Raw genomic sequence first — 19,295 nt, 5'->3', positions numbered from 1 at the left:
CAACTCATATAATACTGTAATATGAATGTATATAAACTGATTTACATTCAATCGTTTCCGTTTTTACTCTAATTTCAAATCAGTTATGTTCCGTGAAATAAGCCAGCAGTCTCAATCGAATGCAAATTCCTAGCGTCTGGTTATTCCAGTCTACATACGCCGTTTGGTTTGGTGCAATACGTCTAGCCTCATTCCTTGAGTCTCTTGCTAGAACTGGGACTGAAACGCATTATGGTACACGATTCGTGTACCAATGGTGAAATATTTATTTTGTCTTAAATATTGGATATCAGAAGCCTATCTTTTTCCAGTAAGATCACAGCATCAATGTTGTTTTAAATTGACAAATAATTTGTGTTTTCAATGTTGAAGATTTTGGATGATATTGAGTTAGAGACTTAGCTACTTTAATCAACACTCTAGATCATTGGATGATAAACAACCTAAGCTGCATTTTGTAAAACCTTCAAACACTCATAACTTTACACATAATAAAGAGAGAGAGAGAATGGGGTTTAACGTCCACTCGGCACAAACTAGGTCATTTCGGGACTAACATATGGTTTAATTTTTATTTACATAATTCGCTTGCGCGTAGGGGTCTTTAGCAGTGGGAGGAAACTGGAAGCCCCAGAGAAAACCCACGAGGTTGGACAGGCGACCCTACTCCTTGTCACGTACAACTGGGGATTCGAAACCACGCCAGTCGTCTCAATGACAGACTTTATGATACAGCGCGCGCACGCTAACCATTCAGCCATCCAACCCCCCACATAATAAAGTAATTCGACAGAAATTTTAAGTACAGTATATAGGCCTACATTTTTCCTTATCTATTTTTGAACTATTATAGCAAGAACAGCCACCTCTTTTATTTAATTCTTACATTATGAATCTTTAAGAATTTGATCATGTCATTGTTAAACATTTCTTGAGTTGAGAATCATATTCAAATTAGATATCTTCCTTAAGAATCTTTGCCAGGTTACTCTATTTTTATAAGCTCTGGAAATAAGTAAATCAGTTAAAATCAAAATTACCTGTATGTTAGTCCCAAAATAACCAAGTTTGTTGTATGAACATAATAAAGACCCTTTCTTCTTACCTCGCTCTGATTTTATTTTGTAATGCAGTTATCAGACCAGGCACCTTCAGAAATTGCACAATTATTAAAAGCTTATCAAATTTTATTTGCTTTAACACAATGCCTAATGTACGATGAATTGCAGGAGTGTTGAATTTGATGGACAATCCAATATCATTTGCAATCTGTTTAATTGTGTTTTTATCTCACATTTCACTGCTACATGGTTGTAATTCATAATAGTATGAGCAGGACGCAGGTAGTATTTAATACAGCCATTCACCCAATATCAGACCTAGCAGCATGGTGTTTGATTACACTGTATTACATAATCACATAATGAACAGACCCGTTTACTACGATACTGGCATTATTACAACACTTCAAATATTCACACAGAGTTTGCTTTGAGAGAGAAAGAAATGGGGTCTAACTACCACTCACACAAACTAGGTCATTTTGGGAATAACACAAGGCTTAATTTTATTTCAATAATTCAGTTGTGCTTAGGGGTCTTTGGCTGTGGGAGGAAACCGGAGGACCCGGAGAAAACCGGAGAGGTTGGACAGACGACCCTGCTCCTTGTCATGTACAAGTGGGAAGTCTGGAGTCTAAACCACTTCACTTTATTCAATTGACAGACCTTATGATCTAAAGCACATGAATTAGACCATTTAGCAGTGGGAGGAAACCGGAGGACCCGGAGAAAACCCACTAGGTTGGACAGACGACCCTACTCCTTGCCACGTACAAGTGGGGAGTCGAAACCACGCCAGACCTTATCATTTAATGAACATGCATTAGACTATTTATCCACCCAACCTTCCAATGAACACAGCAACTCCATTGAAATGAATATGGATGGAGGCACAAACGGACAAGTATGATAACAATACACCACCCCATTACCAAATCATGTGCTCATAACAAAAAAAAAAATTTAAAATTGTTTATTTTGATTATTTTATTAATTTGGAACAGTGCAACCAAATACTTTTGGTTTTTAAATTAGTCTGTTTCCAATCTAATGAAAATACAGATCTATATTTCATTTCATTTTTTTATACTTTCGATGGCCTACACTACATGAAGATCAGATTGGTTTTAGTGGAAGGTTGCGCCATAGGTCATACGAGCGGCTTTTGACCCTATGATGTCAGACATTCGATTAACCGATCAGCATTGATGTTTCTAGTGGGTTACCCACAGTTCCGTGCACCACACACCAAAAGCTCGCTTTAACAGACTGTTTCATTGCCTAAACCCTCACATCATCCAGAACACGTCCATGATAACAACTCTTCCAGATCCTAGTGTAGCAAAGACAAGCAAAACGAAATTTTGAACTATAAAAGACGAAATAGGATCTGTGTTAGATTGGTCTGTTTCCAGAAGAAATAAGAAGCCCAATTATAACAGGTTTTCCCGAAGAATGAAAATCAAATTGGTGTGGCTCATCTTGTTCTTGGGGTGACGCTCTTCGAAAAAGCGTAAAGCGCCATCAATTGAAGTCCAATCAACATGAAAATAGGCATGCTTGTTCTTTGAACAATTCTGCATCGCCTTGGTGAATTAGATTTTTTAATTTCATCCAACAACATGGTCAGTTCCTGGTACATATTATGATCGTACTTCTTCTTGTTATTTTGGCTATTTACATGATTTATGACATTACATGTAGAGAAGAGCCATAAGGCCAAATAAAAAAAAAAAATAAGTGTTTACGGTTACTTAGCCACAAAATATAGGGTTGGTGGGTTGGTTCAATTTTATTCAATAATTCGCTTGTGTGTACAGTGTAGGGGTCTTTAGCAGTGGGAGGAAAATGAAGGACCCGGAAAAAACCCATGCGATTGGACAGGCGATCCTACTACTTGTCATGTACAACCGGGGAAACAAAGCAAACATTGATTCACATCACCTTATTCTAACTAAATACATATATTTGTTGATGTTTATCTTATTTTGGAGGGGGCTGAAGTTATTTCCACTAGAGTACATCTTTTATTAAACTATATACACATCTTGATGATATTCATGATTTGTTTTTATTTGCACACAAACTCACACAGTAATCCAGGTATTATTTAATCTTGTGTGTTTAAAAATTTGTAAATATTGTTTAAAATTCTCCAAAATCATCTAATTTGTACTTGTGTCCAATTTAAAGCTGACCATTCAATTTTTGATAATGAGTGTCCAATTTAAAAGCGTTTAATTTCTCCATCACTGTTAAAAAAATAAACAACCCAATTGATTATTGATGTATAATGATTAATTTTTGAACAGTGGTCAGGAAATTAAATACTTGAAAATTGGACACTCATTATAAAAATTAATCAATCAGCTTTAAACTGGACACTAGTACAAATAGATGATTTTTGGTGATTTTAAATGATTTTTACGAATTTTTAAAGAAAGATTTGATATTGAATGGATGTGAAAGAAATTAGTGCTAAATACACAAGATTAAACGATACCTGGGTTACAGTGTCACTTATTTCATTTTTGGGGATAAGTCATTTTCACAGGAGGTCACTTTTTATGGTGTTGATGCTCTATACATGATTTTATTAGATTATTTACAAATGAACAAAACAAAAACAATAACAAGGAGGATAATTCATTACAAGTACTTCTTCTTGAATCAAAACCGGTATTAGTACAACAACGCACTTTCATCTGCTCATACAATCCTGTGTATCAATTTGAAAATGGAATCACCATGATTGAGTACATCATTTGCATACAAAGGTAATGCTGTCTGTCTATGATTAGCTCCACTTGAGAACAGTCACCAAGCTAATTGACCAACATAATCAATGATTTTAGTCGAAAACATTAAGTATACTTCACTTTGAGAAGTGTTTACTCTGCTTCCATTTAATAAAATCGACAATTTAGTCTTTGTGTATATGAAAGATGTAAAACGGATTAGCACTTTATTACAAAATAGGCTACTCATTTTAGAAAATGTCAGCCATTCAAGGCAGAGATCTATTCTCAAACTAAATAGTTCTCTGCATGCAGAATGCAATCTTTGAAATCAACAAGGCCAAGTGTACATCAATACATCAGTTTGAAGAAGTATAGTCCAGGAGCATGTTCAGCTAAAGTAGTCAAAGTACTTTACAATAAAATAAATCTAGTTATTGAGTACTTCAATTTGAACTAATCCAGGAACATGGTCATCTAAAGTAGTCAATGTACTTTATAATAAAATCAATTAGTTCATGATAACTTCAATTTGAAATAATCTGGAATTGGTCATCTAAAGTAGTCAATGTACTTTACAATAAAAATAAATTTAGTTCATGAGAACTTCAATTTGAACTAATCTGGAATTGGTATCTCCTGGTAGACGATATGGTAACATGCCAGCAAACATAATCAGTACACGAGCTTGATTTCTTAAATAATCCAAATACTGGAAAATAAAAAACACAAACAAATGGTTTAATATTCTACATGACAATATTTATTACAAGACATGAAAATTGTACAGAGTGGATGCTTGACTAAATATTATAATAGGCCTACTCACTGTTTCCTTTCTCACCGAGTTAATGAGCAGATGTTGTTATGAAAATTTCAAAATTTGTTTTTAATTAAACATACATTATGCAAGAGCTAAATCGGTCTATTGCAGGCCTTTCTTTAGGCCTGAAATGTTATCTTAATTATTAATTAAACATTAATTAACCTATCCAGACCATAATCAACTCTAGATGGCATCGCTAGCCTGCAATTTTTAGTGGATTATGAGTCGATTTACTGCATAACTTTCTTTCACGATTTAACAATTAAATGGATAATTGAGACAATGTTATTTATTGTACTGACTTTAGTAATGATAATCAAGGCTAGGCGTAAATTTCAATTGCTTAGTTATTGGTTCATAGTGGATCAATTTGAATGAAATTTTCAGCAAAATGCTTTTACATTATCTAGTTTTGAACTATTATAGTGAGAACTGCCAACCCATTATCGAATCTCCCATAATGTTTCTTTAATATTATCATACTGTTTCCTTTCCGCCATGATTTGATTGAGTGGTGTCAATGGGATATAAATATTGACTGTATGTTGTTATGAAAATTTCAAAATTTGTTCTTTTTTCTTAATATCATAATACTCACCGTTTCCTTTCCGCCATCATTTGATTGAATCCCTCGACCAGGTACTGGACTATGTATACTTGTATTCCTACAATATCAAAGAAAATCTTTTATTATTTCAACAAATTTCTTAACTAAATATTTATTCCACCGTAAAAATCAACCATTTTGGGGTGCATACAGCAAAATATATGTGGTGATTTGGTTATTCTTGACACACAGGGGAGTTGGCATGGCCGAACAGTTAGCATGTGTGTGCTGTATCATAAGGTCTGTCATTGAGTCAACTGGCGTGGTTTAGATTCCCCGGTTGTAAGTGACAAGGAGTAGGGTCGCCTCTCCTCCGGTTTCCTCCCACTGCTAAAGACCCCTATGCGCAAGCGAATTATTGAAATAAAATTGAACATTGCAAGTCTGTAAAATAGCATACATACGACAATGGGGATATTTGAATTAACATTATGGTTTTGAATTCTCTCAATTGCCCGCCCCCCCCCCCCCCCGGGTTCATGCGGCATTGTCGAACACTTTTCAAGGATATTCAAGGATAAATATACGTCAAATTCAAGGATTTTCAAGGACATTTTTTAGCCTAAAGTTACAATTTTTCATCTTAAAAATAACCAAAACGTTACCAACTATCGTTATAATCTCATATTTAAAAGGAATTGAAGACATAAACTGTTTTTTTATTATTACAGATCGACTTTCAGCACACCAGAAAAACTCCCGCAATTTTTAAAACAGAGGTATTTCCCTTTTCGACTGATTAAACTAAAGTACGAATAAAAAGTAGTACAGTTTATTGACGTTAATTTGCCGATTATTAATATATTCATAGTTTAATGCAATTTCTAATACCGATATTGATTAGTCAGTGTAGTGGCTTCTAATATGTTAATTGGACAATGGGGTCACGTGAGAGTATTTGGTTGCCTAACGGTAAATGTCATTGGCTTATCTTGTTATTACGTGACAAAACACAGCTATTTATTTAGATCAGTTGATTGACAGGAATACGTCAGAGTTATTGTTTAGTATAAATAGCATAACTTCTAATCTGAACGGGATTTTCATATCAACTTACTATTATTACCAATTTGAAACAAAATTAAGGATCTCAAGTGAAATTCAAGGATATTTTCCTATTTCCGCGAAATTCAAGGATATTTTCCTATTTCCGCGAAATTCAAGGATATTCAAGACCTTGAAAATGAAATTTTAAATTTAAGGATATTCAAGGATTTTCAAGGACCGCGGGAACCCTGCCCCCCTCCCCACCCCCAACATCTTTAACTTTATTATGTAACATATTAACAGCATACCTTAGATCCTTATATTTACTGTGTAATGTATTCATTGCTGCTAATAAAATATCTGGCAAACATCTTCTTATCTGAAAATTTTAAAAATTTTATAATAAACACTCTTATCACTTTAATTCTACCACACCAGTTTCTCTTTTAATTCCGTTTGGCAGATATCAAAATACTTATTGAAAGATATAACATTTAAATTGTAGCCAAAATCTGAATTCTCAGATACTTCCGGGTCATCCATCACAAATGGGCTGCGTCACACGTTATTTTAAAAAAAGAAAGAAAGAAATTAAAACAAAATTATCCATTCTGCATGTTCGTATTTCCCACAATCAAGGGAATTAACTCTATTAAGCATTTCTTGAATAGAGGAACTGAACCCTAGCCTCGGCTATCAAGTATGTAACCATGGGAAACACTATTGACAATTACGAACAGCACTGGATAATCAATAGTTAATTTGTTATTCCACAATGACGACAATATTTTGCTGTCAATCTGTCATTTTTTACGATCAAAATACCTAAGTATCTTTCCCAGGAACTATAACTGATAACTTTGAGAAATGAAATGAAATGAAACTGAATGAAATGGGGTTTAACGTCCTACTGTTCTGCTCCTAAACTGGGCTAATGAAGACGGTCATACGCCATACAGTGTGCTATGAGGGAAATTTTGCCCGGGCAGCGGCGCTACGACCTACTCTTATATCGAATTCCAACTGCAAAGGGATCTTTTACGTGCACGCCAATATGTACACGGGACCTCAGTTTTTTCGTCCCATCCGAACGACTAGACAGCTGTCCTTGTCAGGCCCTCCATCCTGCATCACTGACAAGGGGAAACCACGTCTGAAAATCTGGATGAACATTCTCGGCCAATGCAGGGATCGAACACCGACCTCCCAGCTAGCGAGCCAGTGTCTTACCCATGTGATTTGAAAACATTTTCACAAGAGTTAATCTAGAAGAAGTCACAGAATCATTTGGCCGATATTTTAAAATCTTACATATTTTTTCTTATTAAAGATACATTATGGGAGATAAGATAAAGAGATGACAGTTCTCGCTATAATAGTTAAAAACTAGATAGTGTAATGGTAATTTGCTGAAAATTTCAGTCAAATTGATCCACTATGAGCCGAGAAAGAAGCCGGTGAAATTTTTGCATAGTCTCGGTTATCATTACTAAAATCATTAATATAAACAGCATAGTCTTGATTATCCACTTTTTCTGATTTAATTATCTTTGGCCGTTAGCGGCATATAGGAATCTAATCCAGCCTACATCGAAGGCTAGCCTTGACATCGAGAGTTTATTATGGCCTGGATATAAAGTTAATTAATGTCTAATTGATAATTTAGATAACATTTCAGGCCTAAAGAAAGACTTGTAATAAGCAGATTTTGCTCTTGCATAATGCATGCTTAAGAGTAAAATAAATTTTAAATTTATAATTTTGTGTGATTGTATGAGAATCAGAATAAGTTCTTTTTGGTGTGGCCTTAGTTAAACATACATAATGCAAGAGCTAAATCTGTCTATTGCAGGTCTTTCTTTAGGCCTGAAATGTTATCCTAAATTATTAATTAGACATTAATTAACCTATCCAGACCATAATCAACTCTAGTTGGCATCACTAGCCTGTAATCATTAGTGGATTATGAGCCAATTTACTACATAACTTTCCTTCACGATTTAACGCTTAAATGGATAATCGAGACTATGCTATTTTCGTACTGACTTTAGTAATGATGATTGAGGCCAGGCAGAAATTTCAATTGCTTAGTTCTCGGTTCATAGTGTATCAATTTGAATAAAATTTCAGCAAATTGCCATTACATTATCTAGTTTTTAACTATTATAGTGCAAACTGCCAACTCGTTATCGAATCTCCCATAATGTATCTTTAAAAACTGTGGTTTGCTAACTTTGAAAACAGGATGTGTTTAAATTACCTCCTAAATGAATCTATAATATTCTAAGAAATCCATAGGAGCAGAACAGTAGGACGTTAAACCCCATTTCATTTCTAAGAAATCCTTTATCCTAAATTAGAATTTGATACTTGCTGGATCATATCATAAACCCCATTTCATTTCATTTTTAAAAAATCCTTTATCCTAAATTAGAATTTGACGCATGCTGGATGATATCAGATAATAAAGACTCTTTTAAACATACATCTGTTATAACAAATATCAACAAATGTGTTTTATAAGATAAATATGCCGTTATGTCTGCATGCTGACAAGATATACCTTTATCTTAAATTTTAATATTAAACACACTAGGGTGTACGTAGCTATCAATCATCATATTACACATTATTCAATTAATAACACACACAAACATTTCACTTTTACTAAGTATAATTAAATTATAACACGAGGATGTACACTATCAATCATCATACATACTACAAATTTTTAATTATAGGTACATATTATGGGAGATTTAGATAAAGAGCTGGCCGTTCTCTCTATAATAGTGCAAAAATAGATAATCAGGGTGTGCACAACTTAAAACACTTGAGTTATTTACCTGATTAAAGGAGTCTGTATTTTTTTTACTTTTGAAGAACATGGTTTGACTGATTCGAAGAAATAAATGATATCATCAAAATTAAATTGATAAAATACCGAAGACGAGTCTATTTACGGCGCCAAACTAGTGAACTTATGAAGAAACTTGCCAAAATATCTGGGGGCTTAAAATACTACTGCACGGACGTTTCTAATGAAGATGGATTATCACATGCCACCAACAGTTTCTGATTAAACAAGAGAAATGAAAGGAAATGAAATGGGGTTTTTACGTTCTACTGTTCTGCTCCAAACCTGGGCTAATGAAGACGGGCATACGCCATACAGTGTGCTATGAGGGAAATTTTGCCCGGGCAGCGGCGCTACAGCCTACTCTTATATCGAATTCCAACTGTTAAGGGATCTTTCACGTGCATGTCAATGTGTACACGGGACCTCGGTTTTTCGTCCCATCCGAACGACTAGACAGCTGTCCTTGTCAGGCCCTCCGTCCGGCATCACTGACAAGGGGAAACCACGCCGGAAAATTGGGATGAACTTTCTCGGACAATGCCGGGATCGAACAACCGACCTCCAGGCTAGCGAGCCAGCGTCTTACCCACTTAGCCACGTGATCCCCTAAACAAGAGAAGAAGATATTATGTTTTACCTCATCTGTATAATGTCTAAATGTGTTAACACGATGTTCAACTTCATCTGATGTCAGTGGTAACAGTTTTAATTGCTTCAACACCTTCAACAAAACAAAAATACTAATTAAACATACATTATGCAAGAGCTAAATCTCCCTATTTCATGTCTTTCTTTAGGCCTGAAAAGTTATCTAAATTATTAATTAGACATTAATTAACTTATCCAGACCATAATCAACTCTCGATGTCATCGCTAGCCTGCGATCGTTACTCGATTAGGATCCGATTTGCTGCTCAACTTTTATTCGTGCTTTAATCATGAAATGGATAATTGAGACTATGTTTTTTATCATACTGACTTTAGTAATGATGATCGAGGCTAGACCGGAAAATCAATCGCTAAAACCTCGGTTCAGAGTGGATCAATTGGACTGAAATTTTCAGCAAATCTCCTTTACATTATCTAGTTTTTAACTATTATAGTGAGAACTGTCAGCTGTTTATCTTATCTCCCACAATGCTGCTTTAAATAACGATAAAACATAACATAGACCACCTACAAGTAGGTTGGTGAAATTATAAACTAATTAATATATCAAGTTTGCAATATTTAAAAGGTATATGCTTTAAATATGGTTTTTAATACAAACTAGGTCATTTTGGGACTTATTTCAACAATTTGCTCGCCCGGAGGAATCTTTAGCAGTGGGAGGAAACCCATGAGGTTGAACTGGCTACCGTACTCCTTGTCACGTGGAGAATCAAACCATGCACATCATTTGACCCAATAATACACCTTATGACATAAAGGGCACATGTTAAACTTTTCGGCCGCATGCCAACCCCCCACCTCCCTAAAGCTGTGGACACACTAGCAGACTTATTTGGCCAAATCAATTGCCACTAATATATTCGGGGGAATTATATTCCTCTAGTGTATTCGCTTCATTAGCCAATCACCACTGATATCGAGAAGTCATGTGATTGTTTAAAGACATGGTCACTACCATGCTTAATCATGTGACATGAAAAGAGACTGGTGTGTCCACTTATTCGGCTCCAATTTAGCGAAATGATTCAGCTAGCGTGTCCACTGCTAAATTTAAAAGATAAAAGTCACTTACTTCATAAGCTTGATCTATTGTACCAGAATGATAGAGATCAAAAAAGGTGATTAAATCAAGTAGTAAATAGAATGTACTGGTATTAGCTGTACTAGCCGTATTATCTGTCTTACGATATCTACAAAATAAATATATAAAACAATAATATGTATACTTTATCAAAATTTAAAATACAGATGTGACATCATCCTTTGATGTTCATGTTGACGGACCATTATTTCAAATAATGGTACCGGCAATGTGCCAAGCATACATTATTTATACTAGTTGAAAAATTGGACCCGCATGACGTATTTCATTGAAATGCACGTGCTGGATAGTGTCTGTATTTTAAGTTGTTTAATGGTCAAGTGCAAGACATTGCGTAATATATGGATATAGCATATCAATATATTACTTAATGTCTCGCACTTGACCATTAAACCATACATAATACATAGTTTAATGTAATGATAATATATACTTTATTGTTATACTAATATATATTTTAATGTAATAATATTATATTAATGTAATAATATTAAATTAATGTAATAATATTATATTAATGTAATAATATTAATAATATTATATTAATGTAATATTATATATCGGGACATTATAAAATAATATATACTTTATTGTAAAAGCAATATGTACGTTAATGTCATATAATATTTTAATAACAATATATACTTCATTGTAATACATACTTTACTTGAATATAATACATATTAAATATATAATTTAATGTAACATAAATATATACTTTATTGTAATGGTAATATATACTTTATTGTAATGGTAATATATATTTTATTGTAATATTAATATATGCTATATTGTTATATAATATATATTTTATTGTAATAATAATATAATATATATTTTATTGTAATAATAATATAATATATATTTTATTGTAATAATAATATATATACACTTTAATGTAATAATATACCTTAATGTAATAATATACACTTAATTTGTAATAACAAAATATACTTTATTGAGCCTGCCACCCCCACATGCGTGTTTTTCTGGGAATCAATTATTTTCTAGTGAAATTGAATATTTCTATTTTAATATATAACAAAATTGCTGTGCTTTCATTGGAAATAACCACCAGATAAATACTTTTTCAGAATCGTTTAAAAATTAATCTTAATTCATAACCAACCTTTTGACAGGTACTCGCCTCTTTTGTTCGAATGTGTTTAAATATAAAAGTCAAGTCATAACAAAATTTTTTTAGGTATCATATCTGACTGTGGTAATTAAAATGAAACATACCTTTCTGCCATTCCTACTGCCATGTTTCTTAATCTATCTCTATTACTCTGTGGTGAAGTTGGTTGAGGTACAACTTGACTCAGTAATTTATTCATCAATGATAGAGCTTTATCATGATTCTAAATATGAAAGAAAACATAAATTAACAATAAATTAGGATACTTATCTTGAAAATAATTTGTTGGGGTGTCAAATTGTTCAGGAGAATTCTGGTATGTTAACAAATGAAATATCTAGTCTCTTGAAGGCTTTGTGTGAACAAAGTTTTGGTGATTTGAAACAATTCTTGTGAATTTTTAAACAAGGATTTGATATTGAATGAATGTGACAGAAATTAATGCTAAATACACAAGATTAAATGATACCCAGATTACTGTGTAATGATAATACTATTTTGTACCATACCTTTGATAAATCATAAAGTCTTATAGCATCTTCAAATAAACCTTTAGATTCTGTATCTTCTGCTACATGTTTTATAATCTTGTGTGTATCACGATTAAATTTATCAATTGCACCTGCCCTTCGACTACCATCTCGCTCTAATTTACCTAATAACATCTCAAACTAAAAGATAAAATATTATAATTAACTGAAACTAAAAAATAAAATATTATAATTAACCAAAACTAAAAGACAAAATATTATAATTAACTCAAATTATCAAAAATATTATAATTAACTGAAACTAAAAGTTAGAATATTATAATTAACTCAAATTATCCGATAAAATATTATAATTAACTCAAACTAAAAGTAAGAAGATTATAATTAACTCAAATTATCAGATAAAATATTATAATTAACTCAAACTAAAAAATAAAATATTATAATTAACTCAAACTAAAAGATAGAATATTATAATTAACTCAAATTACCAGACAGAATATCCTAATTAACTCAAACTAAAAGTTAGAATATTATAACTCAAAACTAAAAGATAATCTATCATAATTAACTCAAACTAAAATATGAAACATTATAACTGACTCAAACTAAAAGATAACATATTATCATTAACCCAAAACTAAAATAAAATATAATAGTTTTATTCTTTAAACATTAAAATAATCTTAACAGCCAAGCATTATATGTGTCTTGATTGAAATACCTGCACTGCCCACATTCAAGTACGCAGAAGGTAAGCGAAAGAGAAATGGGGTTTAACATCCTGTTTACTGCCAAAATGAACCTAAACAGATCGGATCAACGCCTCGCAGAAAATTAAAAGGTTCATCTAATAGTTAAACACTGTAGATAAATTAACCGTGTGTTGATTTATACATGTATCTCAGGAAATTAAAAGGCTTGTCTAATAAGTAAACGCGGTAGACAAGTGAATGGGACGTCCATTTATAAACGCCTCTCGGAGAAACTAAACCGGTTACCATTAAACTGAGCCATAGTACTAACTAAACCATTTTTGTAATTCTCAAACGATTTTTATCAATTATTGAACGACGTTTTGAAAGTAAACTATATGCTTACTTTCTAGCGCTAAAAACCCTGTTCTAAACGATACCAATGTTACAGTGTGTGGTCCCCCTGCAATTACTATTAATACAAACTGAGGTCTATATAAGATATAATATACAACTAACCTCTCTAGTTTCTAAAACCAATTCACTAACACAGGATATAAATAAATTCTCTCCTTGGGCAGTTTTTAGATCTCTATATAAGTATATAAAAAAATGTTTCACATCATGAACAAATTCATAGTAGTTAATTTAAGTTCAATTTCAAAGTAGTTAATTTAAGTCCAGTTTTAAAGAAGTTAATTTAAGTCCAAATTTGAGGTATTTAATTTAAGTTCACTTTCAAAGTACTTAATTTAAGTCCAAATTTGAGGTATTTAAGTCCAAATACAAGGTATTTAATTTAAGTCCAAATTCAAGGTATTTAATTTAAGTCCAAATTCAAGGTATTTTATTTAAGTCCAAATTCAAGGTATTTAATTTAAGTCAAAGTAGCTAATTTACGCCCAAATTCAAAGTTGTTAATTTAATTACAAATTCTGATGCCTTTATACCTACCTTAGGAAATAGAAATATTGCAAAGCCTCTCTAGAATCGGTAGCTTCAAATTTTCTTGTATACATCATAATTAAACGTGCTAGATTTATTCTTCTCATTGGTGGCTGATCACTAACATCTTTAGTTACTGTTATACAATCATATAGCAAAGATATAGCCAAATCAGATTTGATAAAAAAAAAACACAGGGAAAGAAATGAAATGAAATGGGGTTTAACGGCCTACTTTTCTGCACCGACTGGGCTAATGAAGATGAGTGTAAGCCATACTGTGTGATGTGGCCTACTCTTTTTTCGAATTCCAACTGTCAAGGGTTCTTTTACATGCACGCCAATGTACGTACATGGAAGCTTGTTTTTTTGTTCAATCCGAATGACTAGACATATTTCTTTGACCACTGACAAGGGGATAGCACTGTGAGCGAACCCAAGACTTGGTAAAGGAGTCACAGCATTACTCACTGGGCCATCAACTGTGCATGGAACTGTGAGTAACCCACCAGAAACATTAATCCTGATTGGTTAATCAAATGTATGACATCAGAGGGTCAAAAGCCATTTGTATGACCTCTGACATGACCTTCCACTACAACCGGTCAGATCTTCAAGTAGTGTAGGCCATCGAAAGTATAAAAAAACAAAATGAAATATAGATCTGTATTTTAATCAGATTGTGCTTCTATAAAATAAATAATCAAATATAAGAGAGAGAGAGAAATGGGGTTTAACATCCACTGGACACAAACTAGGTCATTTCGGGACTAACATATGGTTTAATTTTATTTCAATAATTCGCTTGTGCGTAGGGGTCTTTAGCAGTGGGAGGAAACCGGAGGACCCGGAGAAAACCAACGAGGTTGGACAGGCGACCCTACTCCTTATCACGTACAACCGGGGATTCGAAACCAAGCCAGTTGACTCAATGACAGACCTTATGATACAGTGTCCACATGCTAACTATTCAGCCATCCAACCACCTCAGTTGACTCAATGACAGGCTTTATGATACAGTGCGCACGTGCTAACCAATCGGCCATCCAACCCCCAAAATAATCAAATAAACATGTTGAAATACTTACATAATTGAGACTGTGGATTGGACGGCAGAAGAAGTAGCTTTAGTTCGAATAAAACTAAAGCAGCATGAACAGCATGACACCGTAATCTTTCCAGACGTGATAAAAATTCAATGGCTGCCTCAAATTGACTGGTTAAAACTAAAACTTGGAAATACATGAATGGTTGTTGATATCCATTAAAATGATTTTCACCTGGAAATGTAAACAATACATGAATTAATTAACACAACAAAGACAATGATCAGAGTAAAATAAAACATTTATGGAATAACAATTACTATGGTTTATTTCACAAGTCGTTGTCAAACATGTGTTATATGCTTGATAACGACTTTTGAAATCTTGTTGAAACGTCGCAGTGAAATAAACCATAGTAATTGTTATCCATAATGTTTTATTTAGATTTAACTATGTTCCAATTACTAAATGCCATTCAAAGAACAATGATAAGAGATATAAACGAGCGACTGCCATACAAGATACGTCTATATTTTACAAGAAATGGAAGGGAAACAGGGAAAAATCAATAGACCTTATTCTCTCATTGTCCAAATGCTTCACATCGAATTTGAAAAAAAAATAAAGCTGTTTAGATGCACACCAAATTCAAACTCATTCAAGATCTTTCAATACTTAACATATTTGTTAAATTTTATCTCAGTGGGACAAAAATTCTCCCGGAGGCCCTACAAACTTCTACATATTGCACATTTTGAGTAAAAAGATCAGGCTATAACTCTAGAATGGAAGGTCTGATACGGGCCAAAGTTGAACTCATCCAAGAAGTTTTGATCCCTAACATATACTTCAAGTTCGATCTGAATGAAACAAAATTATTGTTTCTGGAGGATCCACAAACTTTGTACATATTTCACATTTTGAGTAAAAGGCAACGGGCATAACTCCAGAACAGAAGGTCTGATGTGGACCAAAATTGAAATTATCCAAGAATTTTTGATCCCTAACAAATAGATTAAGATTCATCTAAATTGGAAAAACATTGTGGCTTCTAAAATTGGTTCAATGTTCAAAATATGAACTCAACCACACTTACTGTATGGTATAATGGTGATATATATGAACGGTTTTTAAATTCAAACAAAAATTGTAACCTTTAGATGGTCCATGAGTAAAATGAGGGGGTTAATGGCTTGATAAATTGTAATTTCATCAATCTATGCTGCTCACTAGTAACAAGATGCCAACATCTTTAACTGGTGGTGGAGAAACCTGATTGGCCTAGTTTAAATCTCATTGAATCAAACTGGGAGATTATCTCCAGCGGGAATCGAAACCCCGCCAGTTGACTCAATGACAGACCGTATGATACAGCGCACGTCGGCCATCCAAACACCCTACAATAGGCAGATCTACCTCTTGCATAATGCATGTTTAAAGAAGTCACTTACCAAAATCTTCATATAATAATGTTTGTAATTTCTGTAAAGTAAACTGTTCTTGTCCTGTCTCATCAGGTTCAAATTGTACTTGTGATAATTTCAACCATAAATAATCATCTATTTTATCAGAGACTTCTGTATGATCTTCATTTGGATCACATTGTCCAACTACACAATACACAGCCCTGTAAATACATGTTACAATACACAGTCCTGTAAATATAGATTACAATGTACAGCCCTGCAAATACAGATTACAATATATAGTCCTGAAAATACAGATTACAATATATGGCCCTGTAAATTATACAGATTACAATATAGTCACATAAATTACAATAAACAGTCCTGTAAATACAGTATAGATTACAATATACAGCCTTGTAAATATAGATTACAATATACAGCCTTGTAAATATAGATTACAATATACAGCCTTGTAAATATAGATTACAATATACAGCCTGGTAAATACATGTTACAATATATCATGGAAGGAAATGTCTATGGAGTAAAATCACATGAGAGCAAACTGACCCAGTATGTTATCTTCTGTGACAAGATATAAATATATTGAGAAGTAAATGGGCTAAAAAAATAACATCAACAGCTTTTTTCACACATTCTCAAGTGTAACATATTGTCAATCGATAGAAACTAAAGATGTTAGACACTGACAATCAATTGAATATGCTCGTCGGATACCTCTATATCATCCAACAAACAGACAGTAAGACTCGAGGTAAAACTCACCTTGTCTATTACAATGACTTAAGAGAATACAATCAATCGATCGATCACAGTTATTTAAAGGTTTGATGCATCATTTGCATTAAGAAAACAAAATCAAAATACCAACGTTAGACACTACAACTCAGGTATCATTTAGTTGTGTTGTTTTAACAGGAGTTTCTGTATTTAATGTTTAGTTTCAAGCCATTGTTAGACAACTGTTCAAATCCACTGAGAAACATAGAAAACCATTTGGTTTCTACTGTTGTTGTTTAAAGGGTCTGTTTAGATTAGATACTTGTAATGAGTGTTGAGTTTATAACTGTTCAGTTTTCTCAAAAGGTGTGAGTAATCAACAGACTAATTAATTACCCAACACTGCTCTAGAAATACATTTTACAATATACAGCCCTGCAAATACAGATTACAATCGATGGCCCTGTAAATACAGATTACAATATATGGCCCAGTAAATACAGATTACAATATACAGTAATATTATATTTCTCAAAAGGTGTTGAGTTATTGACAGACTAATTAATTACTCAACACTGCTGTAGAAACTAAACAGTTATAAACCCAACACTAATTAACTAATCTAAAACAACACAACTAAATGATACCTGAGTTGTAGGAAGATAATCTTCCGTTTTGATTCAATCAGATATAAACTAGGCCCATCAGGTTTCTCTGTTGCCAGTAAAATAAGTTGGCGTCTTGTTACTAGTGAGCAGCATAGATTGATAAAATTTCAATTTATCATAACTTTGTAAATACTGAATGGAATTGGACTGATATTCCTTTTAGAGATTAAACTGTCGCAATATTGTAATTGAATTCTATAGTGTTAAATGATGCATCACACCTTTAAGAAAATACAATCAAATTTGGTAATTCCCCAAGGTTTTATTCTTGAAATGTTTTTAGATATTAAAATAAATTGGACAGCAATCAATCTGATTAAAATACAGATCTATTTTTCATTTGTTTTTTTTTTATACTTTCAATGTCCTCTTACTACATTAAGATCTGACTAGTTGTAGAGGGAGGTCGTGTCAGGGGTCATACGTGCGGCTTTTGATCCTATGACGTCAGACATTGATTAATTAATCAGCGTTGATGTATCTAGCGATTTATCCACAGTTCTGTCCATAGCATGTAAAGAACTCGCCATTACCGACCGTTTCATTTGCTAATTCATCACATCAAGCAGAACTCCTGTTATATAATAACTCTTCCAGATCCTAGTGTTATGAAGACAAGTAACTCATTGCCTAAACCGTCACATTATCCAGAACACATCAATGATAACAATTCCAGATCCTACTGTAGCAAAGACAAGTAACCTCAAAATTTTGAAGTATAAAAAACAAAACAGGATCTGTGTTTTAATCAGATTGAACATCATACCTTTTATATGGATCTGTACTACTTTTTACTATTCTTCTGTATTGAAGTTTAATCTTAGTATCGTTACCAGGCGACAATCTGTAACAGGTATATCAGATGACATAAGAGTTTAATGCCCAGTTGACATGAATTAGGTTATTCGGGACTAACATATGGTTCAATTTTATTTCAATAATTTGCCAGTGCGTAGGGGTCTATAGCAGTGGAGGAAACCGGAGGACCCGGAAACCCCATCACGATGTTGGACAGGTGACCTTACACCTTGTCATGTACAAGCTGTGATTCGAATCCATGCCACCTGACTCAATGACAGACGTTGTGATCAAACGCACATTAACCATTTGGTCACCCAACCCCCCGAAAATATATGGACACCAGATGGGAAAACATCATCAGGTTTACTGTCCATTCAAAGGAACTAACAAACACACACATATCGCATAGATCTTTATCTCAACATGGGTGAACATAGAACAAATTAGCTGTGGAGGGAATTAAAGTTCTTTGAGAAAACACAGACTTTTAGGCAGATGGCCATGTAGTT

The 19,295-nt window shown here is 33.3% G+C and overlaps 1 protein-coding gene and 1 long non-coding RNA gene across 4 annotated transcripts in view; one reads left to right on the top strand and one right to left on the bottom strand.

Moving 5' to 3' along the window:
* Nucleotides 1–19,295, top strand: part of LOC130012270 (uncharacterized) — a 173,377-nt gene that overhangs the window by 78,914 nt on the left and 75,168 nt on the right. The gene's annotated exons all lie outside the window — the stretch shown is intronic.
* Nucleotides 3,635–19,295, bottom strand: part of LOC126815020 (nuclear pore complex protein Nup93) — a 28,613-nt gene continuing 12,952 nt past the window's right edge. For both annotated transcript variants that reach the window (XM_056099735.1, XM_056099736.1), the window contains exons 12-23: nucleotides 18,752–18,829; nucleotides 16,619–16,794; nucleotides 15,210–15,401; nucleotides 14,132–14,258; nucleotides 13,697–13,769; nucleotides 12,501–12,662; nucleotides 12,096–12,214; nucleotides 10,824–10,941; nucleotides 9,717–9,800; nucleotides 6,528–6,598; nucleotides 5,224–5,290; nucleotides 3,635–4,511 (exon numbers count right to left, since the gene is read on the bottom strand). In XM_056099735.1, coding sequence (XP_055955710.1) covers nucleotides 4,392–4,511; nucleotides 5,224–5,290; nucleotides 6,528–6,598; nucleotides 9,717–9,800; nucleotides 10,824–10,941; nucleotides 12,096–12,214; nucleotides 12,501–12,662; nucleotides 13,697–13,769; nucleotides 14,132–14,258; nucleotides 15,210–15,401; nucleotides 16,619–16,794; nucleotides 18,752–18,829 — 1,387 coding nt within the window. In that variant the 3' untranslated portion in view covers nucleotides 3,635–4,391. The remainder of the gene's footprint in view (nucleotides 4,512–5,223; nucleotides 5,291–6,527; nucleotides 6,599–9,716; nucleotides 9,801–10,823; nucleotides 10,942–12,095; nucleotides 12,215–12,500; nucleotides 12,663–13,696; nucleotides 13,770–14,131; nucleotides 14,259–15,209; nucleotides 15,402–16,618; nucleotides 16,795–18,751; nucleotides 18,830–19,295) is intronic.

This window comes from Patella vulgata, chromosome 3 (genome assembly GCF_932274485.2).
Source record: "Patella vulgata chromosome 3, xgPatVulg1.2, whole genome shotgun sequence".
In the NCBI taxonomy this organism is placed as follows: Eukaryota; Metazoa; Mollusca; class Gastropoda; family Patellidae; genus Patella; species Patella vulgata.
The sequence above is the reverse complement of the archived record's forward strand: the minus strand, read 5'-3'. Positions and strand labels throughout refer to the sequence as shown.